General features: G+C 64.4%; 3 protein-coding genes across 6 annotated transcripts; 2 read left to right on the plus strand and 1 right to left on the minus strand.

Annotated features, from left to right (window-relative positions):
- The first annotated feature begins 225 nt into the window (after window positions 1-225).
- DBNL (drebrin like) lies at window positions 226-11,964 on the plus strand. Of its 2 annotated transcripts, XM_054650758.2 has the most exons (14): window positions 226-377; window positions 839-894; window positions 2,870-2,982; window positions 3,244-3,318; window positions 3,539-3,685; window positions 4,114-4,191; window positions 5,150-5,301; window positions 6,576-6,630; window positions 7,150-7,221; window positions 7,319-7,421; window positions 8,657-8,761; window positions 9,664-9,767; window positions 10,641-10,746; window positions 10,973-11,964. In XM_054650758.2, exons 1-14 carry the CDS (start codon window positions 295-297, stop codon window positions 11,110-11,112), a joined length of 1,389 nt encoding a protein of 462 aa, XP_054506733.2. In that variant the 5' UTR covers window positions 226-294; the 3' UTR covers window positions 11,113-11,964. The 2 variants fall into 2 exon arrangements, with proteins under 2 accessions (XP_054506733.2, XP_054506734.2); XM_054650759.2 differs by lacking the exon at window positions 8,657-8,761.
- Window positions 11,965-13,149: 1,185 nt separating this feature from the next.
- AEBP1 (AE binding protein 1) lies at window positions 13,150-20,099 on the plus strand. Of its 3 annotated transcripts, none has more exons than XM_054650744.2 (21): window positions 13,150-13,443; window positions 13,548-14,024; window positions 14,241-14,306; window positions 14,687-14,758; window positions 14,851-14,937; window positions 15,346-15,465; window positions 15,557-15,646; window positions 15,983-16,051; window positions 16,171-16,245; window positions 16,322-16,431; window positions 16,506-16,645; window positions 16,733-16,817; window positions 16,894-17,038; window positions 17,127-17,215; window positions 17,444-17,567; window positions 17,642-17,838; window positions 18,136-18,315; window positions 18,393-18,732; window positions 18,821-18,960; window positions 19,034-19,133; window positions 19,211-20,099. In XM_054650744.2, the coding sequence occupies exons 1-21, from the start codon at window positions 13,206-13,208 to the stop codon at window positions 19,759-19,761; spliced, it is 3,495 nt and encodes a 1,164-aa protein (XP_054506719.2). In that variant the 5' UTR covers window positions 13,150-13,205; the 3' UTR covers window positions 19,762-20,099. The 3 variants fall into 3 exon arrangements, with proteins under 3 accessions (XP_054506719.2, XP_077047795.1, XP_077047794.1); XM_077191680.1 differs by having other exon boundaries at window positions 15,349-15,465; XM_077191679.1 differs by having other exon boundaries at window positions 14,244-14,306.
- On the minus strand, window positions 20,061-25,745 carry POLD2 (DNA polymerase delta 2, accessory subunit). Its single transcript, XM_054650755.2, has 11 exons — window positions 25,557-25,745; window positions 24,642-24,883; window positions 22,630-22,751; window positions 22,036-22,159; window positions 21,849-21,963; window positions 21,483-21,681; window positions 21,297-21,377; window positions 20,863-21,020; window positions 20,631-20,758; window positions 20,454-20,555; window positions 20,061-20,376 (listed from the first exon to the last, which is right to left on the minus strand). The coding sequence occupies exons 2-11, from the start codon at window positions 24,859-24,861 to the stop codon at window positions 20,219-20,221; spliced, it is 1,407 nt and encodes a 468-aa protein (XP_054506730.2). The 5' UTR covers window positions 24,862-24,883; window positions 25,557-25,745; the 3' UTR covers window positions 20,061-20,218.
- Between the last annotated feature and the right edge of the window lie 4 nt (window positions 25,746-25,749).

Raw genomic sequence — 25,749 nt, forward strand, 5'->3', positions numbered from 1 at the left:
CGGTGCCGGTATTACCGGTGGGGCGGTGCCGTGCCTGGGGGCGGTAGCGTTATTACCGGGGGCGGTACCGGTAGCTCCGGCGGGGCGGTGCCGTGCCGTGGGGCGGTGCCGGGGGCGGTGCCGGTATCACCGGCAGGGCGGTACCGGGGGCGGTCCCGGCAGTACCGGCAGGGCGGGCCCTGGGGGCGGTCCCGGGGGCGGTCCCGGTATCACCGGCGGGGCGGGGCGGGGCCGTTCTTTGGGGCGGTCCCGGGGGCGGTCCCGGTATCACCGGCGGGCGGAGCGGGCGCGGCCATGGCGCTGAACCTGGCCAAGAACGGGCGGGCGCTGCAGGAGGCCTACGGGAGCGTGGTGGCCGCTGGCAGCCGAACCGACTGGTGCGGGACCGGCGGCACCGGGGGCGGCCCCGGGGGCGGCCAGGGAGGGGATGGAGGGGGATGGATGGGGAGGGGGCGAGGGGGGAATGGGGGTGCCGGGGTGGGGGATGGGGAGGGGATGGGGGATGGGAGCGAACCGGGGATGGGCCCGGGGAGGGGGGGGAACAGGGGATCCCTGGGGGCATCAGGGGGTCCCTGGGCTGGGGGGCGGCAGGGGACAATGGGCGGGGGGATGTGGGGGGATATGGGGTGGGTGAGAGGGGTTGTGGGGGCATCAGGGGGTCCCTGGAGGAGCTGGGGGTCTCTGGGGGGCATCAGGGGATCCCCGGGGGGATCAGGGGGTCCCTGGGTGGATCAGGGGGTCCCTGGGGGTCTCTGCACTTCAGAATGTACCAGGGCTGTGAGAACACCCCAGATGAGCACTGTGCTGCCTAAAAATCCCATTTCTGCCTTAATTTTAGGGCTCTGTTCACCTATGAAGGCAACAGCAATGACCTGCGAGTGGCCGGCTCTGGAGGTGAGGATTTGGGGTACCATCCCCCTGTTTCAGGGGTCTGGGGGCTTCCCGGGCTCACCTCCCTGCACCTTCCTGAGATTTGGGGGGTTTTAGTCCCCGAGGGGGTTTTGGGGGTGCCCTTGGGGGCTGGGGGCTGTGTCTGGGGGGATTTGGAGCGAGGAACTCGGAGCAGAGCCTCTCTGCCAGCTCTGCTTCCCCTTCCCTGTCCTTTTCCTCCTTTCCAGAGGATCCCAGGTTTGGATCCTGGCTGCTCCTTGTACCCCTGGGGTGTTTAAATCCCGGATTTGGGCAGCCAGGGCTCCCTGCTCAGTGCTCCCACAGCCCCTCGTGCCCAGTTCCCTCCTTCCTGCCATTCTTGTCCGTTCGTTTTGCGTCCGGCTGCTGATTCCCACCCAGACACCCCTGCCTGGGGAGCTGAAGCCTCCAGGAAGCAGCAGCAGCACGTCCAGGCTGGGATTTGCATCCTCTCATCCCTCCCCAGCTTCTCCCCCAGTTTCCAAGAGCTTTTCCCAGCCTGTGGAAGTTCCTGGGTCTGGTGGAGCCCAGGGGTTTGGTGCTGGGGAGTTTTGTTGAGGCAGGCTCTTGTTGGGTCCCAAATGGGGTTTTTGGGGGTTTTTGGGGAGTTTTGGGGAGCTGCAGAGGGTGTGCCCCAAGCTCCTCCCAGCATTCCCTCACCCAACCAGCTTCAGGCTTCCAGCCCCCAACTTCCCTGCCGGGTTTGGAGCCAAATTTAGAGGCAAGCCGTGAATATTTAATGAGCAGGAGGAAACGATCCGGGTGGTTCTGCAGAGCAGCGTGAGCTGTGCTGGGCTCCCTGTTCCTGCCAGGGCTGATAAGGACCAGTGGCTCCTCTCCCACTCTCCAGGGCTCACGCAGCCCGGCACAGAGGAGCTGTGCTCTGGGGGATGGTTTTGGGATGAGACTGTGCATTTTTGGTGGCTTTCCTCCTTTCCTGGTGGTTTGTTGGTGTAGTGGGAGCGATCCGTTCCCTTCCCATTGTCCCTGCCTGAGCCCTGAGTGGGATTTTCCCTCTGGGATTCACTCCCAAATCCCCAGAGCAGCTCTGGGACCACTCCAGGTGGGTGTGACAGGGAGGGAGGTGCTGGGGCAGCACTTTCCCCATGGTGTGTGGCTGTCGAGGTGGTCACGACACAAAGCAGAGACTACAAAGCAGTTTCAGGTGGCAACTCTTCATTATTGAACATGGCTGACCTTTTATACACTCTCCAATTGTTTATGCTTTTTCTACTCTAACTATTGGCCACAATAAGTCAACATAACACTATTAGTGAAAAGTTACAGTGACTTCAACTAACTTTGTAAAAATACTTTGTCTGGCTGCAAAGTTTTTTATCTTTTTTTCAATTCTTCACTTCTCTCAGTCTTTTTAGTTTACAGCCTTAGAAAGAGCTTTTTATCAGCTTCTTCTTGCTTTTCAGCTCCTTCTCACTCCTTTAGCTAACAAGCTCCCCGTTAGCCCCTTCCACAGTGCTGCTCCAGCAGGACCTGCCCCGTGCCACCCTTTTGGTTCCTCCTCTACTTCCCATCTTGCAGAGCAGGAACAAGGCCCAGCCAGTTCCTCCAGCACCCCCCAGCCCCATTCCCCCTCCCTGGGGTGTTCCTGAGCGTGGTTTTGTGGGCAAAGCTGGAGCTGCCTGCTCTCACCGAGCTCCTGATGGATCAAGGCTCTGAGCAGCTCCTTCCCCTTCGCCCTCATGGGGCTGGGGTCCAGGATCTCAAACCCCTGGTGGGTTTGGGGAGGCCTGAGGAAGAGGAACGGGGTGATGAAGGCTGCTGGGGCTGGGTGGGGAATGCTCAGGTTTTGTGTTCTCAGAGCCAGCCCGGGCTGGGGGCAGCCCCACAGTTCAGGGGGAAACTTGCAAGGAGCAGGGCTGGGAGGGCTCTGGGGGGGCTCTGGCTGCTCCCCCAGGCTCAGAGCGGGCTGGGCTCACCCCTGTGCTCCCTCCCGGGGCAGAGGGGGGCCTGGAGGAGATGGTGGAGGAGCTCAACAGCGGGAAGGTGATGTACGGCTTCTGCCGCGTCCGGGATCCCAACTCGGGGCTGCCCAAATACGTCCTGGTCAACTGGGTGAGTGGGGACAGCTGGGACAGACCTGGGACAGACCTGGGGACAGGCCTGGGTGAGTGGGGACAGCCCTGGGGACAGGCCTGGGACAGGCCTGGGGATGGCTGGGACAGCCCTGGGTGAGTGGGGACAGCCCTGGGGACTGCTGGGGTGCCCAGCCTGGAGAGGAGACAGCTCTGGGGCATCTCAGAGCCCCTTGCAGTGCCTTGGGGGGCTCAGGTGGGCTGGGGAGGGGCTCAGGTGAGCTGCTGGTGTCTCCTGCAGACAGGTGAAGGTGTCAATGACGTGAGGAAAGGAGCCTGCGCCAACCACGTCAGCACTGTGGCCAACTTCCTGAAGGTCTGAGCCTGCTCTGCCCCCCCCAGTGAATGTTTTGGAGGGGAGGGACCCTCTGCCCCCATACCACCCTCAGGGACGTTTTCCTGTAGAGCCCCTTGCCCAGATGATGCCCCTGGGTGTCTCCTCCTTTTCCCTGCCCTGGGCAGGAGCTCCGGGGCAGCTGCTGGGTCTGGGGGCTCCCAGGGCGAGCCCTGAGCCCCCGCTGGCCCCTCCTGCTCAGGGGGCTCACGTCACCGTCAACGCCCGGGCAGAGGAGGACGTGGAGCCCGAGCTCATCATGGAGAAGGTGGCCAAGGCCTCGGGGGCCAACTACAGCTTCCACAAGGAGAGCAGCAAGTTCCAGGACTCAGGGCCCCAGGCCCCCGTGGTGAGCTGGGGCAGGGGGGGCTTCTGGGGACCACTTTGATCCCACGGTGGAAGGGGCACCCTGGGCATTGACCCCTCTGTGGGATGGTCAGCATGGGGAATAAAAGGGTCCAGGGGGAGCTTGGGGCCCCTTCCAGCACCTGAAGGGGTTCCAGTCCATCCAGTGCCACCCTGCCAGGGGCAGGGACACCTCCCACCGTCCCAAGGTGCTCCAAGCCCCATCCACCCTGGCCTGGGACACTCCAGGGATGGAGGAGCCACCTGTGCCAGGGCCAGCAATTCCCCGTCTTTGGCCACGTGCACATGGCTGGCCTCACCCAGCCCTCCTTTAAACAAAGCATCAGGTTATAGGAATTCTCAGGGAGGTCCCAGACTGGGCTGGTTTGTCACAAAAGGTACCAGAAAGGTGCTTTCTCTGTGTCTGCTCAGGGCTCTGTGTACCAGAAGACAAACGCCATGTCTGAGATCAAGAGGGTCAATAAGGACAATTTCTGGGCCAAAGCAGAGGTGGGTGAACGTGAGCCTCGGAGCACAGGCTGTCTGGGTTAGCTGGAGGCTGCTCTCCAGTCTTGTTCTAGTCCTGCCTGGGACCAGGGCCCAGGGAAGGGCAGAGCTGCTGCCCTGGGTGCTCCCAGAGCAGGGGCTGCAGGTGCTGCTCCAGCTCCTGTGTCTCACCTGGGCCTGGCTCTGGGCTGAATCCCAGCTCCCAGCAAACCCCAGCTGGGTGGGGAGACTGGGCTTTGGCTCTGCAGGGCTGCTTCCTGCTTCCTTCCTTGCACCTTGGGGTTTTATGGGGTTAAACAATAACGTGTGAGCTTTCCGGCTGGAGAAGTGCCCTGGGATCCACCACTAGTCCCAGGACCTGCTGTGTGTCCTGGGATATGCTGTGTCCCTTGGATCCACTGTGCCCCCCGGGATCCACCACGGGCCCCAGGACCTGCTGTGTGCCTTGGGACCCACCGTGTGTCCCCAGGCTCGTGCTGTGTGTCCCCCTAGGGATGTGCTGTGTGTCCCTGGGATGTGCCATGTCCTTGGGGTCCAGCGTGTACCCTGGGATGTGCCCTGTGCCCCTGGGACCCACCGTGTCCCCCAGACCTGCCCTGTGCCCCGGGGTGCAGAGGGCCGGGGGACTCTGGCAGCGGGACCCTCACCCCTGTGAGCCCAGTGTCCCCCAGCCCCGTGTGCCCGCAGCCCCCAGCCCCGTGTGCCCAGCGCATCCCCCAGCCCCGTGTGCCCGCAGCCCCCACCCCTGTGAGCCCAGTGTCCCCCAGCCCCGTGTGCCCGCATCCCCCAGCCCTGTTGCGCCCAGCGCATCCCTGTGTGCCCCGCATCCCCGTGCGCCCAGCGCATCCCCGTGTGCCTGCATCCCCGAGTGCCCCGCATCCCGGTGCGCCCGCATCCCCGTGCGCCCAGCGCATCCCCGAGTGCCCGCATCCCACGCTCCGCCCGTGTCCCGTGCCCGCAGAAGGACGAGCAGGAGCGGCGGCAGGAGGAGCGGCGGCGCGCGGAGCAGGAGCGGCAGCGCCTGGAGCAGGAGCGGCGGCAGCGGGAGCTGCGGGAGGCGGCGGGGCGGGAGCGGCTCTGCCAGGCCCGGGCCAGCGAGATCGAGGAGCACAAGTGAGCGGGGGTCGGGTTCACACCGGGGCGAGCCGGGCCGGTTTCTGTCTGTGATGAGCTCTTCCCAGTGCGAAAGGATAGGAAAAGTGAGGCCAGCACCACAGGCAAGCCTTCGCCTTAAGCAATGAAAACAACTGAATTACAAAAGGCCATCACACCGCACCAGGTCCGAGAAAAGGGCCAGCAAGCGTGGCAGAGCTCGGAAAATGCAAAAGGCTTAAGTCCTTTAACTCAGAGGTTCAAATCCTCTCCCTAGCTTAACCCAAACTGTCTCCATGACTAACTACCCTCTCTTAATCAACCTCATCATAGCCCTCTCCTATGCCAATCCAATATTAATTGCAGTAGCCTTCCTTACGCTAGTAGGAAGCAGAATCAGAGCCTGCCCTGCCCTCCAGGGTGCCCAGGGTGTGCTGGTTTTATCATTTACTAGGAACTAGTATTTAAATTCCATTTTACGCATCCATTTTTTTTATCTTGACATTTAAAATTTTTTTTTGTCAAATAGTTAAACCATATATCCCTACTTTATCCAAATAATTTGTCATCAATACACTTTCAATTAACCCTCCTCTGTATTTCCTGGTATCAAAAACAATGACCAGCTGTCATCCTCACTCCACAACCACCCCCAAACAAACATAGAATTAACCCCAGAACTAACGCCCCCCCCAAAAAAAACCCAAACAAAAATACAAACCATGATGATAAATCATCAACCAGTCACCCACCACCAAATTTTATGTTCTTGTAGCTTATAAAAAGCATGACACTGAAGATGTCAAGATGGCTGCCACACACACCCAAGGACAAAAGACTTAGTCTAACCTCACTGTTAGTTTTAGCTAGGTATATATATCCTGTGCGTTTCCCATGCTGGGATTCCTGCCGGAAATCTCCTTTAAGGGGACAGATTTGAGGGGATCCTGATGCAGCTGTGCAGGGAGCATCTCCCTGGCTGCTCCAGCATCACCCTGAGCCTCCCTGCCCATGGATCCCCCCCAGGACTCTCCTGGTTTTGCTCCCCAAACTCTTGCCTGGCACCCATGGCCCTGTTTTTGGGGTGTCAGAGCTCCGGGGAGCTCCAGCCCCAGAGGATGACTCCAGGGAAACCCACCCAGCTCCCGTATAAGTTTCTCATGTCCCTGTCCCCAAGGAGGAGATTTCCCTGGAATGCTCCCAGTGCTGAGAGGTGGCCTGCACGGGCTATTCCTGGGGCTGGGGTGGTGGGGCGAGGTCTCAAATGCTCCTTTTTAACCCATTTGTCCCCACAGGAGGCTCCAGCAGCAGCAGGAGGCTGAGAGCAGGGACAGGGAGCAGCAGCAGTGGGTGAGCTCTGTGCTGGCCCAGGCGGGGTTTGCCCAGGGTGGAGGGCACAGGGCGAGTGGAAACGGCCCCCCAGGTTTCACAGGGGGGGTTTAAGTTGGGTATTGGGGGAATTCCTTCATGGGAAGGGCTGAGCAGCCCTGGCACAGCTGCCCAGGGCAGAGTCCCCGTCCCTGGGGGATGTCACGGCTGTGGGGATGTGGCACCTGGGACACGGGGCAGTGGTGGCTGTGGCAGTGCTGGGGAGCACCGGGGCTCTGCTCGCAGGGCTTTTCCCACCCAAAATCATTCCCTGGCCCCGTGGCACCAAGCCCAGAATGCCCACATCTTCCTCGCAGACCCAGGGTTCCTCCTCCTCCTCCTCCTCCCCGCAGTGCAGCTCCCTGGGGCCCGAGGGGGGGCAGGAGGGCTGGATGGGGGGCAGGAGGGCCCGAGGGGGGCAGGAGGGCCCGAGGGGGGCAGGAGGCTCTGGCGGGGCTGGCTGTGTCCCCAGCCCTGTCCCTGTCCCCATGCCCTGTGCAGAAGGAGCGCGCCGAGGAGGATGAGGCGCGCAGCCGGGGCGTCAGGAGGAGCCAGTCGGTGGAGAAAGCCCAGGTGAGGAACTGCCCTGTCCCTGGGGCAGGGGGGGCTCTCTGGGGCCTGCCCCGTGTTCCTGAGCCCTGACTGACCCCGGGCCCCCCTCCCTGGGCAGGAGGCGGCCACGCTGATCGCACAGAGAGCCGTGAACCCCCGAGACATCTTCAAACAGAGGGAGAGAGCGGGGCCGGGGGACACGGGGCTGCCAGCACAGCCAGGTATGGCCTGGGACACTGCAAGGGGCTGGGGACAGGGCAGGGGCTGGGGACACAGCCAGGGGACACTGCAAGGGGCTGGGGACACTGCAAGGGGCTGGGGACACTGCAAGGGGCTGGGGGCAGTCCCAGGCCCCCCCGGGTCCCTCTGCTCGAGGAGGGGTCCCAGTGGCACAGCGATATTGAGGGGCCACTGCTGTTCTCTGCTGGGCTGCGTCCAGCCCCAGCCAAGTTTTGATCACAAAGACAGATCAGATTTCCAAACTCCGATTCCCCTTCTGAGCCTTGAAGTTTGTTGTTTTTATTTTTTTTTTAATTAGGGTTCAATCTAGTGATGTTCAATTAACATCAGGAAACCATCATTATTGCAATCTATCCCCACTGAATGAAATTTCACCCAGATTTTTGCACTGCCCCAGCCAGGCAGAGCCTGGTGCTGTCAGCAGGGCCTGATCTGATCTCTGAGACAGAAATCAGGAAGTTTGCAGGGCAGAGCTGAGGAAGTGGCTGTGACTCGTGACACCTCCTCCTCAGCCCAGCCCCCTCCAAAGCACCTTGAATTGATCAGAACAATCACTTTCACTTGGTGACAGGAGCAGGGATCCTGTTCCTTGGGCAGGCACGCCCTGGGTGGGAGAGGAGAGGATGCCACGCTGGGAAAGTGTCTTTTTTGATGGTTTTGATGGTTGAAAATGCCTTTTTGATCATGACTTTGAGGTGTTTCATGGAGGAAAGGCAGATAAATGCCCTGGAGTTGATTAGAGATAAGGGTAGGCAGGAGTCCTGGTGCTGGTAGGGCTGGTCTAGGAATTCTGCTCAGCTTTTTGTTGGTTTGGATGTGGAGATGAGGAGATAGCAGCCCAGTTACCTCCTGCCACAGGAAATGCACTGGCAGAAACCAGTTTGCATCATCCCCTCCCAGTCTGGTGTCTGTGGCCTTCCATGTGCTCCCAGAGCCACCACGGAGAGCCAGAGGCTCCAGCTCTCCCTCCTCCCCAAAAATAAATTTATTCATTCATTCATTTAATTTTTAAATTTCCCCTTGGCTCCTGCTGCAACCAGTTGCCAAACCTGTTTCCCACAGCCAGGGTTGGAGCTGGAAAATCCTGCTTGGGAGGGTGAGGCAGCAGCGTGGGGGTGCCGAGGGGGCTGGGAGCCCCTGAGCAGCCCCTTCCCCTCTCTGTGGGTGCCAGGCAGTCTGGGGGTCCCTCCCTGAGCAGCCCCTGCTCTCCCCTCAGGCAAGCTGAGCAGCCCGTTCCTGCAGAAGGAGCTGGACCCCAGCCCTGCCTCCCCCAGCAGGAATGCCTGGGGGTCCCCCCCGGCCTCCCCAGGCCCTGCAGCAGGTTGGTGCTTGGCTCCCTGCTCTCCCCAGGGCTTTCCCCCTCCTCTTCCCACTGCATTTCTCACAAATTTGGGCACTGCTTGGAGATCCCGTTTGGGCTCTGCCTGCAGCCAGGGCTGAGGGTGGTGCTGAGGATGAGGATGGTTCCTGCCTGTCCTCAGCTGAGGGTGCCAAGGCCAGGCTGGGCACTGGGGTTTGGAGCACCTGGGGCAGGCACCGGGGGTGTCCCTGCCCTGGCACTGGGGTGTCCCTGCCCTGGCACCGGGGGTGTCCCTGCCCTGGCACCGGGGGTGTCCCTGCCCTGGCACCGGGGTGTCCCTGCCCTGGCACTGGGGTGTCCCTGCCCTGGCACCGGGGGTGTCCCTGCCCTGGCACCGGGAGTGTCCCTGCCCTGGCACCAGGGTGTCCCTGCCCTGGCACTGAGGTGTCCCTGCCCTGGCACCAGGGTGTCCCTGCCCTGGCACTGCCCACTGCTCTGAGCAGGAATTGGTTCCAGGGCAGGGCTGGCTGTGCCCAGAGCTCTCCCCGTGTGCTGCGGGTGGCACTGAGGGCTGGCCCTGTCCCCAGATCACAGAGGCACAGGTTGGTGGGGCTGGGCTGGGGTCTCAGAGAGCCCCCAGCTCCCCAGCGGGGCCGTGCTGGGCTCCGGCCCGCTGTCCCCAGGCCACTGTCGCCACTAGATGCTGCTCTTGGCCAGGCTCTGCTCCGGCCCCTCCCTCCATGGCAATGATGCATCCTGAGCCCGTTTATCCCTCCCCCGCCGGGGTGGATCTGTCCTTTGTCCTCTCCGCTGCTCCCCAGACCCCTCCTCGCTCCATCCCTGGCTGGGCAGGGGTCCGGGGACCCCAGGCAGGGGAAGGGACAGGGGCTGGCCCCGGTGACCGAGCCCTGGTTCCTCCTCAGGACGAGACTCTGGGTACAACTCTGGTGTGCCGGGCTCCCACGGGGAGGAGAACCTGTACGAGGAGCCCCCCGAGCCCTCGGCCATCTACGAGGAGCCCCCCCAGGTGAGTCTGGGGGCCCCGGTCTGGGTGGGGGGAGTGTGGCTTGTCCCATCCCTGGGGTGGGCTGGAACTGAAATCTGAGCTGAAATCACTGGAGATGGTGGAACCCCAGAGCTCAGGGGTGCTCAGGGTGTGCCTGTGTGGCAGAGGGTGCTGCTGTGTCCCTTCCCAGTGCTCCCAGTTGAGCCACTGGTGCTGAGTCCCTGGCACCCCCTGCACCCCAGGGCTGCTCCAGCTGCTGTCAGTGCCACTTCCCAGAGCCAGTGTGGGGACAGGATTCATCTCAGCCTCCTTTCTCCTGCTTCCCTGCCCCTCTGGGCCATCCCAGCTGCTCCTGGTGCACTCCAGGGGCTCCTCCTGGGGTTGTGCTGTGCTGCCCCTCTGGTTTGTTCCGTGCTCCCCAAACCATCAGCATTCCAAGCGTTTTCTTGTTCTGGAGCTTGTCAGGGGGTGTCCAGCAGGTTCCAAAGGATCCCAGAGGAGATGGGCTCAGTGCTCCCCTCGGCCTTTCCTGGGGAAAGCAAACCTCAGCCAGCTCAGGCTCTGGCAGAAAGGTTTCAGAAGCTGGAGCTTGTCTGTTGGGGGATGAGCCTCTGTCTGCAGCAGGGATCCTGTGGGGTTTTCTGCCCCTGGTGTTTCCACTGGGGTGAGATCCCAAGGGGCAGGGATGGTGTTGAGCCCCGTGGCCACCTTGGCTCTTGGGCTCAGAGCTGCTTTGCTCCCGTGGCACAGCTTCCCTGGAGCCCAGGTTTTACTCCAGAGGGCACCCAGGCCCTCCAGCCCCAGCTCCCCAGGCCTGGGGGGGCTGATGGACGTTGCTGGGCACTCCTGTTCTCTCCCCTGCTGCTGATCCCTGCTCTCCTCTCCCTCCTGAAGGAGCAAGCCGACGATGCCAAGTACGGCTACAGAGTGGAGTACCAGGAGCCCCCGGACCTGGCGGGGAAGGGGCTCTGTGCCCGGGCACTCTATGACTACCAAGCTGGTGAGGCCCTCTGAGCCACTGCTGCCCTTGTCCCCAGTCCCTCTCCAGCGCTCTTGGAGCCCCTCCAGGCCCTGGGAGGGTCTCCCTGGAGCTTTCCCTGCCCCAGGGGAACATTCCCAGCTCTCCCAGAGGGGCTCCAGCCCCGGGGCAGCTCCACATCCCTGGGACCCCGGGGCTGGGGTGGCTCAGGTGCTCTGACTCCACTGGCCCCTGTGTCCCCTTGCAGCTGATGACACCGAGATCTCCTTTGACCCCGAGAACATCATCACCAACATCGAGATGATCGACGAGGGCTGGTGGCGCGGCTTCGGCCCCGACGGCCACTTTGGGATGTTCCCCGCCAACTACGTGGAGCTGATCGAGTAGGGGGCTGCTGGGGGCCTGCTGGGGGGCCCGAGACCCCCGGGGCTGCTCCAGACCCCGAGCCCACCCAGCTCCTGCCTGGCTCTTCCAGCGACACGTGGCTTTTTCTTCTTTATTTCTCTCTCTCTCTCTCTCTCTCTCAGTGAAGTGCCATTCCCCAGTCCCTCGGCAGTGGAGCTGCCCCCTGTCGCCCCCAGCTGCCCTTGGGTGGGGGGAGGAAGGGTCCCATCCCACCCTGAGCCCTCCTCCCTCGGCTCTGGGGTGTGACAAATCCCTCACGGGAATTTTCAGGGAACAAATTAAAAAATTACCTCCCCCCTGTGCTCCCTCCCTGCCTCCCTCCCCGAGACCTTGGACCTGCCACACTGGCCTTCCCCAAGCTCATTTCATTGGAGAAGCTCATCGGAGTAATTCTGGGGTCCTGCAGGGTCTGACATGAGCAGGAGCGGTGAATCCTGGCCCTGCTCCCCAGCAGCACCCTGAGCTCACCATGTGTGATCATCCTGTGTTCTCCTCCCTGCTCTCCCCCTGTTCCCTCACCCCAAACCTGCTCTGGGATTTGAACTGGGAGTGAAAAACCTCCCCTCCAGCCTGGCCAGGCGCGTGGGACCCCCTCCGCACCCCAAGCTCACTGTGAACAAGGAAAAGCCCAGCCCAGCCCCTCCCTTTGGAGTTTCCTGCCCTGCTGTCACTTTAGGAACAAAAGGAGAGAAAGGCTTGGGGGGTCCCAGCTCAGCCCCCGCTCTGCAGGTGCTGGGGGCCATGGTGGCTTCTCTGAGTCCCTCCCCAGCTCCTTCTCCTCCCTGCTGCCCCCGGGCCCTCCCCAGCGTCAATAAAAGGGCTTTTCTTTGGTGATGGGTGCATCAGGCTCCTGCTGGGGACTGGGGAGGAGTGCAGGGGTTTGGGACTCACTGGGGAGGTGCAGGGGGGGCCCGGCGTTGCTGGGCAGTGAGTCACGGCCGGGGGGGCCCGTGCATGCGGCGGGGCCGAGCTGCCACGTGGCCCTGCCACCAGCGGGGCCCGGGGAGCCTGCGGGGCCGGCACGGGGGGGGACACCCGCGACACCCCCGGGCACCACCGGGGAGCGCCCAGCCCGGCCTGAGCCCCAGCCCTGCCGGCGGGGCGGTCACGCGTGTGTCATGTGTGTGCAGAGGGAGCCCCGGGCACTGCCAGGGTGCGCCGGGCCCCTGGGCCCTGTGTCACCCGTGTGGGGCGAGATCCCATGTGCAGTGTATGGCCTGTGTGTGGGATCTCATGTTCTGTGTGTGTGTATGTGATCCCATGTGTGACCTGCGTGTGGGATCTCATGTTGTGTGTGTGTGTATGTGATCCCACGTGTGTGTGTATGTGATCCCATGTGTGATCTGTGTGTGGGATCTCATGTTCTGTGTGTGTACAGGGGGTGCAGGGGGTGCCGAGTTTAGGGGCACAGGGGTTTGGAGGCACAGACGCCAGGCACTGCTGTGTATGTGGGTATGGGGGCACGGGGGCACAGCTGGTGCCGGGTTTGGGAGCACAGGGGGTGCTGGGTACAGGGACACGGGGGTTTGGGGGCACAGGCCTACAGGCAGTGCCGTGTATGGGGGTACAGGGACACGGGGGTTTGGGGGCACAGGCCTACAGGCAGTGCCAAGTGCCCACGGTGCCGATGCCAGCCCCGGGGCCCGGCCCTTTCACGGCCCGTGGGGCCGGGCTGGTGGCACCGGTGTCCTGCCGGTCCCCAGGCCGTGTGAGCGCTGATGCAGCGTCAGCTCCCGCGAGCCGGGCCCCGCACGTCGCCGGTGTGGGCTCGGTACCGGTCCCGGGCAGTCCCGGTGCTGATCCCGGTGCCGGTCCCAGTCCCGCTGCCAGTCCCGGTGCCGTTGCGGGTTCCCGACAGTCCCGGTCCCGTTCAGTGCCGGTGCCAGCGCGGGATCCGTGCGGGCTCCCGGCAGTCCCGGTGCCAGTCCCGGTGTCGGTGCCCGTCCCGTCCGGTGCCATCCCGGTCCCGTTCAGCGCCGGTGCCGAGCGGGTCCCGCCCCCGGCCGAGCGCCGCCCCCCGCCCGCCCTCGCGGGGCTCTCGGGGCTCTCCGGTACCGGGGCCGGTGCGCGGCGCGATGGTCCCGGCGGGGCCGCCCCGCTCCTGCCTGCTGCTGACGGCCGCGCTGCTGCCGCTGCTGCCGGTACCGGCACCGGGAGCGGCCCCGGGGCCCCCCGCGCTCACCGACGCCGAGATCGAGGAGTTCCTGCGGGGCTTCCTCGCACCCGGGGACGGCGGGGACCGGGACCGGGACGGGGACGATACCGAGCTGGGCTTCGGCACCGACCTCAGCACCGGCACCGGCACCGGCACGGGTGAGTGATGGGCACCGGGATCCCGGGAACGGGACGGGGCTCCCCCGGGCCGGGCCCGCCCCGCTCACCCCGCTCGGCCGCCGCTCCCCCTCCTGTCCCCGCAGGCGCTCCGGGGTCGCTGCCGGAGCCGGAGAAACCCAGGAAGGGGAAGAAGGAAAAGCCCCCCAAGAAACCCAAGGAGAGACCCCGGGGCCCCAAAAAGGACAAGGACAAGGACAAGGAGCGGGGCAAGAACAAACCCCCCAAGAAACCCAAGGAGAAGCCACCAAAAGGCTCAGAAAACCCAGCAAAAAGCTCAGAAAAAAACCCAAAAGGCTCAGAAAAAACCTCAAAGGGCTCAGAAAAAACCCCAAAAGGCTCCGAAAAGCCCCCAAAAGGCTCTGAAAAGCCCCCAAAAGGCTCCAAAAAGCCCAAGGAGAAGCCACCCAAGGCCACTAAACCCTCTGGCAAGAAGCCACCAGTGGCACCGAGCCCCCCCACTATCCAACAGCCCTCGCAGGGCAAGGAGGATGGAGAGATACCCGAGTTCCTGGAGCCTTCTCACAAGGAGGAGGAGGAGGAGGAGGATGGAGGTGTCCGAGGTGAGTTTTTGGGGCACCCATCTCGCCCCTGGTAGGGTTGGGGGTCTCAGCCCAGCAGAGCTTCACCCACATCCTGGCAGCAGCCCACAGCTGGCCGGGCTCTGTCCCCCTGGGTTTCCCCTCTGTCCCCCCACTTTCCTTCCCACTGTGGGGCTGGGGGGCCAGGACAGGGCCTGGGGAGGCCGTGCCAGCCCCTCACTCTGTCCCTGTCCCCAGCAGAACTGGAGGAGCCCCCAGAGAAGCGCTGGGGGCCGGGCCGGGAGGACTGGAGCCCTGAGCCAGGTGAGTGCCCAGCCCCAGGGCCACCACCCTGTGTCCTGGGGACACTCCTCTGCAGGCCAGGGCCACCACTCTGCACACTGGGGCTATCTCCTTGTGTTGGGACTCCTTCCCTGTCACCAAGTGCCACCTTCCTGCACCCCAATGTCACATCCCATCTCCCCAGGGCCATGCCCCTGCAACACGGGCCACCTCCCTGTCCCCAAATGCCACCTTCCTGCACCCCTGTGTCACCTTCCTTTATCCCAGCACCATCTCCCTGCACCCAGTGCCATCCCCTGTGAGCCCCAGGGCCACCTCCCTCCACTCGGGGCTTCCCTCCCGTTCTCAGGTGCCACCTCCCTGCTGTCCCCTGCCTCACCCTCTGTGTCCCTTCTCCCCAGAGGTCCCCGAGGAGCCGGAGCCCCCCACCCTGGACTACAACGAGCAGCTGGAGCGGGAGGACTACGAGGACTGTAGGGAGCTGGGCTGGCGCCAGGGGCACTGAGGGCACTGGGCTCGTCCCCCTGCTCTCAGCACACTCCAGTGCCACCCTCTGTGTCCCCAGTCGAGTTCATCCGGCGGCAGCAGAAGCCCCCCAAGCCCCCGGGCAGGAGGAGACCCGAGCGGGTGTGGCCCCAGCCCGAGGAGACACGTACGTGGGAGGGGGGGCACGGGGCTGGCACCCCTCAGGGTGGCCCTGGGGACGGTCCCCAGCCTTGGGTGACATTGGGGACAGTCCCCAGCCTCGGGAACCCAGGGAAGCAGAACTTTGGGGCAGCTGGAGCTGGGGTGGATGTGGGGACAGTGTAAGGGGTGCAGGGACCCTGTAGGGGTGTGAGGGTCTCTTGGTGGCACGGGGGTCCTGTGGGGACATAGAGGGGTCCTGTAGGGACACAGAGAACCCTGCAGGGACATGGGGACCCTGTGGGGACACAGAGGGAGCCCTGCAGGGACATGGGGACCCTGTGGGGACACAGAGGGAGCCCTGCAGGGACATGGGGCTCCTCTGGGGCCCTCGCTGCCTCCCCATCTCCAGCACAGCCCCTCTCCCCCCTCCCAGCAGAGCCCGAGGAGCCCCCCCCGCGCCCCCCCCCGCAGCCCCTCCCGCCGCCCCCCCTGCCCGGCCCCGTGACCGAGGGCGACTACGGCGAGGGCTTCGAGCCCCCGGACTACGACGACTGTGAGTGAACGGGGAGGGACGGGGAGCCCCAACACCCCCATCCCTGCCCCCCGTCTCCAGAAGGCTGCCCAGCCCCCCCTGTGCCCCCCAGGGTCCTACGGGCTGCCCCCCCCCACCAAGCCCCACGAGCACCCGGACAAGGAGGACGGGATGGAGACGGACGAGGAGAAAATCAGAGCCTGTGAGAGGGGTGGAGGGGGGGACATGTGGGTCCCAGGGTCAATGGCAGAGCCACAGGGAGGGTGGCATGTCCCTGGGCTGGGTTCCGTCCCCATGGTGGGTGTCAAATCCCCACGGTGGGTGGCACATCGCCAGGGCAGGTGGCACGTCACCAGGGTGGGTCACGTGTCCCATGGTCGGTGGCATGTCCCTGAGACAAGTGAGACACCTGCGTGGTGAGTGTCACCTCCCTGGGGTGGATGTCTCCTCGCCAGGGTGGGTGTCATGTCTTCAGGGGTGGTGGCACATCCCTGGGGTGGGTGGCATGTCCCTGGGACTCGTGTAACCTCCCCAACAGCGAAGCCCAAGAAAGAGGAGGAGGAGGAGGAGGAGCGCTGGGCAGAGGAGAAGGGCCAGGACCGCAAAGGTGGGTGCTAACCCCCATTCCTGTCCCCTCACACCCAAAGGTGAGTGCCAGTCCCCCATTCCTGTCCCCTCACACCTGTCCCCGTCCCTGCCCCCTCACTGTGCCTTCTCCTTTGCCAGGAAAACCCAAAAAACCAGGAGGAAAGAAGTGGGATCCAGATGAGGAGGAATGGGCCCCTCCAGCAGAGAAGAAAAGTGAGCGTCCCCATTGCTGGGGTGACAGGGACACCCTGCTGGGGGGGATGAGCCCCTCACCCCCTGCTGTCCCCAGGGTGTCCCCCAATCGGGCTGGAGTCCCACCGCATCGAGGACGACCAGATCCTGGCCTCGTCCATGCTGCGCCACGGGCTGGGCGCCCAGCGCGGCCGCCTCAACATGCAGGTGAGGGTCACCCCCAGTGCCCACCCCATGGTCACAGTGACACCCCCCTGCCCACGCCCCCTCCCTCTCCCCAGGCGGGCCCCAACGAGGAGGATTTCTTCGACGGCGCGTGGTGCGCGGAGGACGACAGCCGCGCGCACTGGCTGGAGGTGGACACGCGCCGCATCACGCTGTTCACCGGGGTCATCACCCAGGGCCGCGACTCCCAGATCCAGTACGGCCACCTGGGGCTGCAGCCGGGGACCTGGGGGGGGCAGCAGCGCGGGGACCCCCGTCCCAACCTGTCCCTGTCCTCCCACAGCGATGACTTTGTCACCAGCTTCTACGTGGGCTTCAGCAACGACAGCCAGCACTGGGTGATGTACAGCAACGGCTACGAGGAGATGGTGGGGACTGTTCTGGGTGGGTGGCGGGGCAAACATGGGGAGAGACCCTCTGGGGTACATCTCTCCCTCCTGGCAGATGTTTTATGGCAATGTGGACAAGGACACGCCGGTGCTGAGCGAGTTCCCCGAGCCCATGGTGGCCCGCTACATCCGCATCTACCCCCAGCGCTGGAACGGGAGCCTCTGCCTGCGCCTCGAGGTCCTGGGCTGTCCCCTCTCGGGTAACAGTCACCCCAAAGCAGCCTGGGGGCCACGGGGGTGGGACCTCTGCAGCCATCCCCCGCTGCTCTGTCCCTGTCCCCTCCACAGCTGTCAGCAGCTACTACAGCCAGCAGAACGAGGTGACCTCCACGGACAACCTGGACTTCCGACACCACTCCTACAAGGACATGAGGCAGGTAGGCACTGCTGGGGGCTGGGATCCTCTGTAGGGGATGGGACACCCATGGTGGTGGGATCCTCCATGAGGAGTTGGCACATCTTTGGGGCACGGCATTCTCTGTGGTTGTGGGCACTTCCATGGTGGTGAGCATCTTCATAGGGTGGGACCCTCCATGGGCGTGGGATTCTCTGCAGGGTGTGGGCTCGTTCCCCCAAGCACTGCCCCATGTCTCCCCACCCTGCAGCTGATGAAGGTGGTGAATGAGGAGTGTCCCACCATCACCCGCATCTACAACATTGGCAAGAGCTCACGGGGGCTGAAGATCTATGCCATGGAGATCTCTGACAACCCGGGCGAGCACGAGACGGGTGAGGGAGGTGTGAGGGACCGGGGCCCCCAGCCACGGTGCCGGGTGTTTGCTGACCCTGCTGGGCCCCTCCAGGTGAGCCCGAGTTCCGCTACACGGCGGGGCTGCACGGCAACGAGGCGCTGGGCCGGGAGCTGCTGCTGCTGCTGATGCAGTTCCTGTGCAAGGAGTACCAGGACGGGAATCCCCGCGTGCGGGGCCTGGTCAGCGACACCCGCATCCACCTCGTCCCCTCCCTCAACCCCGACGGCTACGAGCTGGCCCACGAGGCGGTGAGGGGGCCATGGGGCAGTGGGATGGGGCAGGGGAGCAGCAGGGGAGGATTTGGGGTGCTGGGGTGGGCTGGGTGGCTGTGGAGCAGTGGGATGGGATGGAATGGGATGGGATGGGATGGCAAAGCAGTAGGATGCAGCCCTCATGGCACACCACTGCCCTGGGCTGGCTGCAGGGCTCCAGGCTGGGCACCTGAGATGTGTCAGGGAAGGGGATGGGACCTGGAGCAGTGGGATGGGACACAGGTGGTGGCACACAGCCCTCCTGGACTCACCAGTGTCCTGGGCTGCCCGCAGGGCTCCGAACTGGGCAACTGGGCACTGGGTCACTGGACAGAGGAGGGCTTTGACCTCTTTGAGAATTTCCCCGACCTGGCCTCGGCGCTGTGGGCAGCCGAGGAGAGGCGGCTGGTGCCCCACCAGTTCCCCAACCACCACATCCCCATCCCGGAGCACTACCTGTCCGAGGACGCGGCGGTGAGTGCGGCACAGGGCACAGGGGCGGGGACAGGGCGGCAGGGGGTGACACCTCATGCCCCGTGCCTGCCTCACAGGTGGCAGTGGAGACACGGGCTGTCATGGCATGGATGGACAAGAACCCCTTCGTGCTGGGAGCCAACCTGCAGGGCGGGGAGAAGCTGGTGTCCTTCCCCTTCGACACGGCCCGGCCCAGCCCCCCGACACCCGCAGCTGCCCCCCGCCCGCTGGACTACGAGGACGAGCGGCCTGAGCTGCAGGAGACCCCCGACCACGCCGTGTTCCGCTGGCTCGCCATCTCCTACGCCTCGGCACACCTGAGCATGGCCGAGACCTTCCGCGGGGGCTGCCACGCGCAGGACGTCACCGACGCCATGGGCATCGTGCAGGGCGCCAAGTGGCGGCCCCGGGCTGGCAGTGAGTTGGGGACAGGGGCCTGGCTGCCCCCAACCCGGCCACTGGCAGGTGAGCGAGGGGCTGGGCGGGTGTGTCTGTGCTCTTGCAGGTATGAATGACTTCAGCTACCTGCACACCAACTGCCTGGAGCTCTCCGTTTACCTGGGCTGTGACAAGTTCCCACATGAGAGCGAGCTGCAGCAGGAGTGGGAGAACAACAAGGAGTCTCTGCTCACCTTCATGGAGCAGGTGTGTAGTGGGGCATGACCACAGCTGCCCCAGATGTCCCACGCAGTCCCACTCATCCCTCTCCCTCACTCAGACCCACCGGGGAATCAAGGGCGTGGTGACAGACCAGCAGGGAGAGCCCATTGCCAACGCCACCATTGTGGTGGGGGGCATCAACCACAATGTCAGGACAGGTAGGTGCTGTGAGGAGCTGGCAGGGCGCTGGCAGCACCGTGGCACCCCCAGCCCACCCGCTGCCCCCCAATTGCAGCCAGCGGCGGGGACTACTGGCGCATCCTGAACCCGGGCGAGTACCGCGTGTCGGCGCGGGCCGAGGGCTACAACCCCAGCGTCAAGACCTGCCATGTCCTCTACGACATCGGGGCCACCCAGTGCAACTTCGTCCTGTCCCGCTCCAACTGGAAGCGCATCCGGGAGATCATGGCCATGAACGGGAACCGGCCGATCCGCCGCGTGGTGCCGGGCCGGCCCATGACGCCCCGCGAGCGGCTGCGCCTGCGGCTGCGCCTGCGGCACCGCATGCGGCTGCGGGAGCAGCTGCGGCTGCGGCGCCTCAACGCCACCACCACCACCACCGGCAGCCCCACGGGCCCCCCCAGCACCGCCCTGCCCTTCCCCTTCAGCAGCACGGCCTACATGCCCTGGAGCCAGGAGCCACCCACTGCCGGCACCTGGGAGACGGACACCGAGACAGAGGTGGTCACCGAGCTGGTGACAGAGATGGAGGGCTGGGAGCTGCACACGGGCACGGCGCAGCCCCTCACCACAGCCGAGACCTACACCATCAACTTTGGGGACTAGGGACACTGCAGTGACCCCTCACTGCTCCAAGCCACGGTCGGACGCTTTGGCATCCGCTTCCAACACCTTCCCTGAGCCCAGGCAGCTGCTCCAGGTGGGCTCCAGCCCCTCACCTCGCTGCTTCCAAGGACTGCAGGCATTGTTGCCAACAGCTGGCTGCTGTCAGGGACATGCTACCCCATCCCTCGGAGCTGGGCAGTGCCAGCCCACTGCCCGTGTCCCAGTGGGGTGGCAGGGTGGTACTGCTCTCCTGGGCAGGGCCCATGGAGGCGGGCACAGCCTTTCTCCCCTCCATACAGTTTTTGTTACACAAATAAATCAAGTTATATTGATATGAACATCTGGTCCCTCCAGTGCTTCCCCAGCTCTGTTGCCCCTCCCAGACAACAGAGAACGACAGTGGGTGCCAGGAGCCCTTGAGCGGTGGGGGCTTGTGCAGTCTGTGCCCTCCCTGTGGTCAGTGTCCAACTTCCATGTCCCCGTCCTCAGCGTCAGCCCCGAAGCTGGAGAAGGTGATGGGCTGGCAGCTGAGGTCGCGCAGGTTGACGAGGCAGGCGGTCTGTGTGGCGCTGAAGTCCGGCACCATCACCAGCAGCACCCGCTGCCCCTCCTTCCCTGCAAGCACAGGTGGGTGTCAGGCAGAAGAGCCCCCCGGCAGCCCTAGGAGGGTCTGGGGGTGCTGTGAGACCCACCTTGGAGCAGCTTGGACTGGAAGCGGGGCGCGTTGCCACAGAAGTAGACGTGAGGGCACTCGGTGAGGATAAACGGGTCGGATTTGTAGAACGGGTAACAGCCTGGGGAAGATGGGAATTAGGGGGCAGCCCCTGGCAAAGCCCCCTCACTCAACAACCCCCCAGCCCTCACCATACCCAGGGTGTCTGGGGCTGTGGGGCTGATGTGTCCTGCCAGCAGTGTCCACTCCAGGATCTCCAGGTAGTCATCCATGCTGCTGTACTTGAAGATATCACTGATGTTCTGTCCCGATGTCCCTAAAAACCTACATTATGGAGGAGGGGGGGGAGCTTTAGATGCTGGGTGTGCCGGGACGTGTCCCTCGGTCCCACGGCACTGAGAGCCAGCAGAGCTGGCAGGTTTGCTTACCTGACCCCGTCCAGGCTGGCCTGGTAGGGGTTGGTGACGAGGCGCAGCGTGGCGTAGGCACTGGCCAGGGGCAGCATGCAGCGGTGCAGGGGCTGCTGTGGCAGCGTGTAGTTGGTGGGGTCAAACTCGCCGGGCATCACGTCCACGGGCACGGAGGTCTGTGGGCAGAGTGGGATCAAACCTCCCTCCAAGGGGGCTCAGGGCAGAGCCCTGGTGTCACTGCTGCTCCTTTTCCCCAGGACACCCCGCTCGGCTCCACCAAGGATCCCAGGAGAAGGATTTGGAGCTGCCTCCCCATGTGGGGTGCTCAAAGGGAAGCTGGGTGCTGGGGAAGGGGGTTCTGCCACCCTGCACCCCAGACTGCTACCCCACCTCAGGAACAAGGCTCCCTCCCCCAGAGGAACCCGACTTCCTGGCCAACCCCTAGCACTCACACAGAGCTGCAGCAGGATCTCATCCAGCATCTTCACAGCCTCCACACTTGCAGCCTGTGTCTTCTTGGTCAAGTACTTGGCCTGGGTAAGTAGGAAGACAGTGAGGGACAGCCCTGCACCCCCTCTGCCCCCTCCCCACACCCTCCCAGTGCCCCAGATGAGGCCACAGCCCCCTCCTTGCCGTACCTTGTTGATGGTGTCCCGGCTCTGGGTGTTCTGGCTCAGCAGATTCCCGGCCAGGATGACACGGGTGATGTGGGCAGCGCAGCTCTGCTCGCCCTCTGCACCCAGCTGGCCTGTCACCACGTCCACCAGCAGCTGAGTGCTCAGCAGGGCCTCCCCACTCATGCTGCCCAGCCCCAGCCCCGAGGCCAGCAGCACGAACCTGCACGGATGGAGAGGCTCAGTGTGCCACACTCCCAAACCGAGGGGCTCAGAGAGCCGGGGCAGGGGGCCCAGCCCCCCTGGCAGCCCCCCTGGCACAAGGGGCTCAGGGATGCAGCAGGGATAGGGCCAGCCCCAGTGCTGCTGCTGCTGCTGCCGCTGCCTCACCGGTCGGAGCTGGGCCCGCTCCAGGGCAGCGGGGGCGGCAGGTCGGCCAGGCAGTGATCCTCCACCAGGAACCTGCCATCCTCTTCCTCACGGCCATACACAGCCACAATGGTCCCTGTGGCACAGCAGGCAGGCACTCAGCCCCAGCCAGCCCCTGCAGAGCCACCAGAGCCACGCTGTCCCTCACCTGTCACCAGCCTCTGCACATCAATGGCTCCATCCAGCTTGATCCTCTGCAGCTCATCCTCCAGCATCAGCTCGTCACAGGGCTGGATGTACTTGGGCAGGGGGGGCTGAGGCACCAGGTTGTGCTGCGAGGGCACAGGGACAGCTCTGGTGGCCTCGGCAAGGACCAGCAGCCCCCAGGGACCCTCCCCAACCCCAGCCCCCCACCACCAGTACAGCCAGCACCCCAGCTGGGGGGCCTGGAGCTGGAACCCCCTGGAGGGGCTGGTTTCACTCACTGAGATAGAGTGGTGGTAAGTGGATGGGGGGACAGATGGACAGGGGGTGGGTTTAAACTGGATATGGGGAAGGAATGTCCTGAATCCCTGGAAGTGTCTAAGGCTAGGTTGGACAGGGCTTGGAGCAACCTGGGCAAGTGGAAGGTGTCCACACACGTTGACACCAAGAGGTGGCACCAAGGTGGCATCCAGGGCCAGGCCATCCTGCTCAAATCTCTGCCAGTTCCCTGGCTACAACAAGCACGGGGAAGCCATGGTGAGCTCTCAGGCGTGCTGGCACAGCCCCTGAGCTGTGCAGAGGGGGGTGAGCCCATTACCTCCTCGCTGATCTCCTGCAGGATGGAGGGCTGGAGCTGCATGGCCTTGAAGAGCGTCCCCACCACGCAGCACTTCTCTCCCTCCTGCAGCTCCGAGAGCCTCCGCAGGGCAATGTCATCCCCTGTGGAGACACGGGGGTCAGGTCAGTGGCCCTGGGGTGGCGGCGGGCAGGGGCAGGGCTGGCGGGAGCAGCTGCAGGGCCCCGGTGCTGGGGAACGTTGGGAGCCTCCTGCCCCTCCTCTCCTCGAGGCACGGCGCCCAGCAGACATGTGTGGGCCAGATGGGGCCGAGGAGCATTCCAGAGCCTGCAAGCCTGCAGGCATTTCCTCTGTGCTGGGGGGGGAGCTGGGTCACCATGCTGTGCTCAGCTCCCACTAACAGCTCTGCCCGGGAAGGGCCCAGGATGCACCCTGGGCATGGGGGGCTGCTGCTCCCGCTCTCCACCCTGGGGACGACCCCAACAGGAGATCACTCAGCACCCCCAAACCTGATCTCTGCCAGGGCCAGATCCTCTGCCCCAGATACCTGCTGGAATTCAGGATCCCCATCACTGCCAGAGAAGGTCCTGGCATGCTGACAGGGCCCTGGGCTTTAGGCAGGGATCCACAGGGGATGTAGGCTGGGAGACGAGCAAAAAACTCCCTCATCACAAGGTGAGCCCAAAACTGGGGACCCAGAGGTGCTCCAGCCCCATCCAGTGCGTGTCCTCCCATCCAGGATGTGGCTGTGGGACTGTCATTCCTCATTTAACCCAGCCTGTGAAGTCCATCCTGGGCCTGAGGCCCTGCAGAAGAGTGAGGAACCTGCTTCTGGTCTCCTCACCCAAAACAACACTGCCTGCCCCAGCTCCTCGTCCTTTCTGGGTGACATTCCTCCTCCCCAAAACCCCACTTTGCTCATCACGCGCTGCTGAACGTGACTCTTGTCCCAGGGAGAGCACCCCGCTGCCATCGCTGGCACCCCACACTGGAAACAAGGCTTCCCGAGCCCAGGAATGCAAACACTCTGAGTCAGAACAAAAACAATCCCGTTGAAGTTTCTTATTTTTGGCTCCAGCTCCCCAAAATGTGTGTTTGGGGGGAGGGGGCTGTGCTCTCCAGATTTCTGCCTGCAGGCACTTCCTGCTGGGAGACAAAACCCCAAAATCTGGTCCCATCCCAGGACTCTGGGAGGTGGAGCTTTACAAACCCTGTCACACTTGGCAAAGCCCAACCAAGGAGGGACATCCACAGTGGGACCAGCACTGGCTTTGCCTCCACACAGCCCACGGGGCTGGGGAGAGCACAAGAACTGTGCTGGCCCAAAAACTCCCACTCAAGGGGTTTTTGCCATAGAAGGGCAAAGCTGAAGGAAATTTGATCTCAGGCCGGGGAGGGGGGGCAGAGCCCCAGCAGTGTTGCTTCATCCTGCGGATGGAAACTCTGAGCGAGGGTCCCACCCGCAGAACCACAACCCCCCAGGATAGGAAACAGCCCCCCCAGCACAACCAGCACCTCTCACCCCCCCTGCACCCCACTTCCTGGCCTGGGCCCCCCAGCCCCACCCTGACAAACCTCACACTCAGCTCCTGCTCCCCAAAGCGTGTGGGGGGACGTGACAATCGTGGTCTCCCTGCCCCGGGGCAGTATTTTCCCTGGGGCAGTGTTTTCCCCTTTCCCCTGGCAGTGTTTTCTCCTGGGGCAGTGTTTTCCTCAGCCTTTCCCCTCTCCCCCGGGCAGCGCGTTCCCCAGGGCAGCGCGTTCCCCAGGGCAGTGCTCCCCTCTCCCCCGGGGCAGTGCGTTCCCCTCTCCCCTGGGCAGTGCGTTCCCCGGGGCAGCGCGTTCCCCCGGGCAGTTCGTTCCCCTCTCCCCCGGGCAGTGCGTTCCCCTCTCCCCCGGGCAGCGCGTTCCCCAGGGCAGCGCGTTCCCCAGGGCAGTGCTCCCCTCTCCCCAGGGCAGCGCGTTCCCCGGGGCAGCGCGTTCCCCTGGGCAGTGCTCCCCTCTCTCCCGGGCAGTGCGTCCCCGCTGCTCACCCCAGCGGCTGCGGGCGCGGCGCTCCAGGAGGGGCCGCATGCCGGCCAGGCGCACGGCGTACACGTGCGCGTACTGCCGGCAGAAGCTGCGCTCGCCCAGCCGGAACGGCTGCGACAGGTCCGAGTACCCCGCCACGGGCACCCGGGGGAAGGTGGGGGGCTGGCCCGAGGGGGGGGCCAGCAGCCCCTGCGCCGTGGGGGCCGCCTGCTCCGAGAACATCCCCGGGGGAGCGACCGCGGGTCTGCAAAACAAACCGGGGAATTGAGAATGTGAATCCGGCCCGGTCCGGCTCTGCAAAACAAACCGGGGTTATTGAGGGTCTGGGTCCGGCCAGGCCACCACTGTTACCCCAAGAAACAACAGGCCCCCCGAAAATGATCCTTCCACCCCCAAAATACAAACCGCGCCTGGGTCTGACCCTCCCTGTGCACGCTGCACCCCTCGGCGCCCCTTCCTCCCACCCAGGGCACCCCCAAACCCATCCTGGCGACCCTCAGCACCCTTCCTACCCCCCAGCACCCTCAGCCCCCCTCTCCTCCCACCCAGGGCATCCCCAGACCCATCCTGGTGACCGCACCATCCTCTCCTACGATCTCCCCCCGAGCAGGACGCCTGAAGCCCCCACAAAGTGCACCTCGGCCACCGGATCCCCGCAGGGCCCTCTCCCAAAGGGACCCAGGCCCTGCACAGCCCCCTGGTCATGCCCAGCACCAACGGCCCCAACAAACACTCTCCGTCTGGCACGAATCCCCTCCCCGCGGCACCGGGAGCCCCCCCAAGCCACAAGAGCCCCCCCCCAGGCTGCGACCCTCACAGGACCCTCCCAGCCGGGTCTCCCCCGCTCCCAAACGGGCACAGCCGCTCGGCCGCGGCCCGGGGCTCCCGCCGGTGAGGGGTCCGAGGCCGATCCGTACCGGAGGGGGGGGTCAGATGCCGGTCCGTGCGGGGTCAGGGGTCAGGGGCCGGTCCGTGCCGGGTCAGAGGTCGGAGGGTCGCCGCCGGTACCGGGGCCCGCCATGGGGGCGGGGCCGCGGCGGGAAAAGGCGCGAAGGCCGCAAACACGGAAGCGGTGCGGCGCGAGGGGAAGTGACGTCAGAGCCGCCGCGG

The sequence above is a fragment of the Agelaius phoeniceus genome, chromosome 30, assembly GCF_051311805.1.
Source record: "Agelaius phoeniceus isolate bAgePho1 chromosome 30, bAgePho1.hap1, whole genome shotgun sequence".
Taxonomy (NCBI): Eukaryota; Metazoa; Chordata; class Aves; order Passeriformes; family Icteridae; genus Agelaius; species Agelaius phoeniceus.